The sequence below is a fragment of the Buceros rhinoceros genome, unplaced genomic scaffold (assembly GCF_000710305.1).
Source record: "Buceros rhinoceros silvestris isolate BGI_N320 unplaced genomic scaffold, ASM71030v1 scaffold25876, whole genome shotgun sequence".
In the NCBI taxonomy this organism is placed as follows: Eukaryota; Metazoa; Chordata; class Aves; order Bucerotiformes; family Bucerotidae; genus Buceros; species Buceros rhinoceros.
Genome location: NW_010418478.1, coordinates 1 through 220, shown reverse-complemented (window position 1 = coordinate 220; position 220 = coordinate 1). Strand labels below are relative to the sequence as shown.

Genomic DNA, 220 nt, shown 5'->3' with positions numbered 1-220 from the left:
GGGGTGTGTTGCCTCCTTCCCCCTCTCCCCCCCCCGCCTCAGAGGTTCTGCCCCTCCCCACTCCCTGAGCGGCCGGTCGGAGCTTCTTGGGGCGGTTTGGAGCCTCCTCCTCGTCCCCCTGCGCAGGTGAAGTCCCTCATCTTCGACCAGAGTGGCACCTACCTGGCCCTGGGCGGGACGGACGTGCAGATCTACATCTGCAAGCAGTGGACGGAAATCC

The 220-nt window shown here is 66.4% G+C and overlaps 1 protein-coding gene across 1 annotated transcript in view; it reads left to right on the top strand.

The window, feature by feature from the left end:
• Nucleotides 1–216, top strand: part of PRPF19 (pre-mRNA processing factor 19) — a gene marked incomplete at both ends in the record, with an annotated part of 2,524 nt that extends 2,308 nt beyond the window's left edge. Inside the window, one exon of the mRNA XM_010138570.1 lies at nucleotides 127–216. Within this exon, the coding sequence (XP_010136872.1) occupies nucleotides 127–216 (90 nt within the window). The remainder of the gene's footprint in view (nucleotides 1–126) is intronic.
• Nucleotides 217–220: the final 4 nt, after the last annotated feature.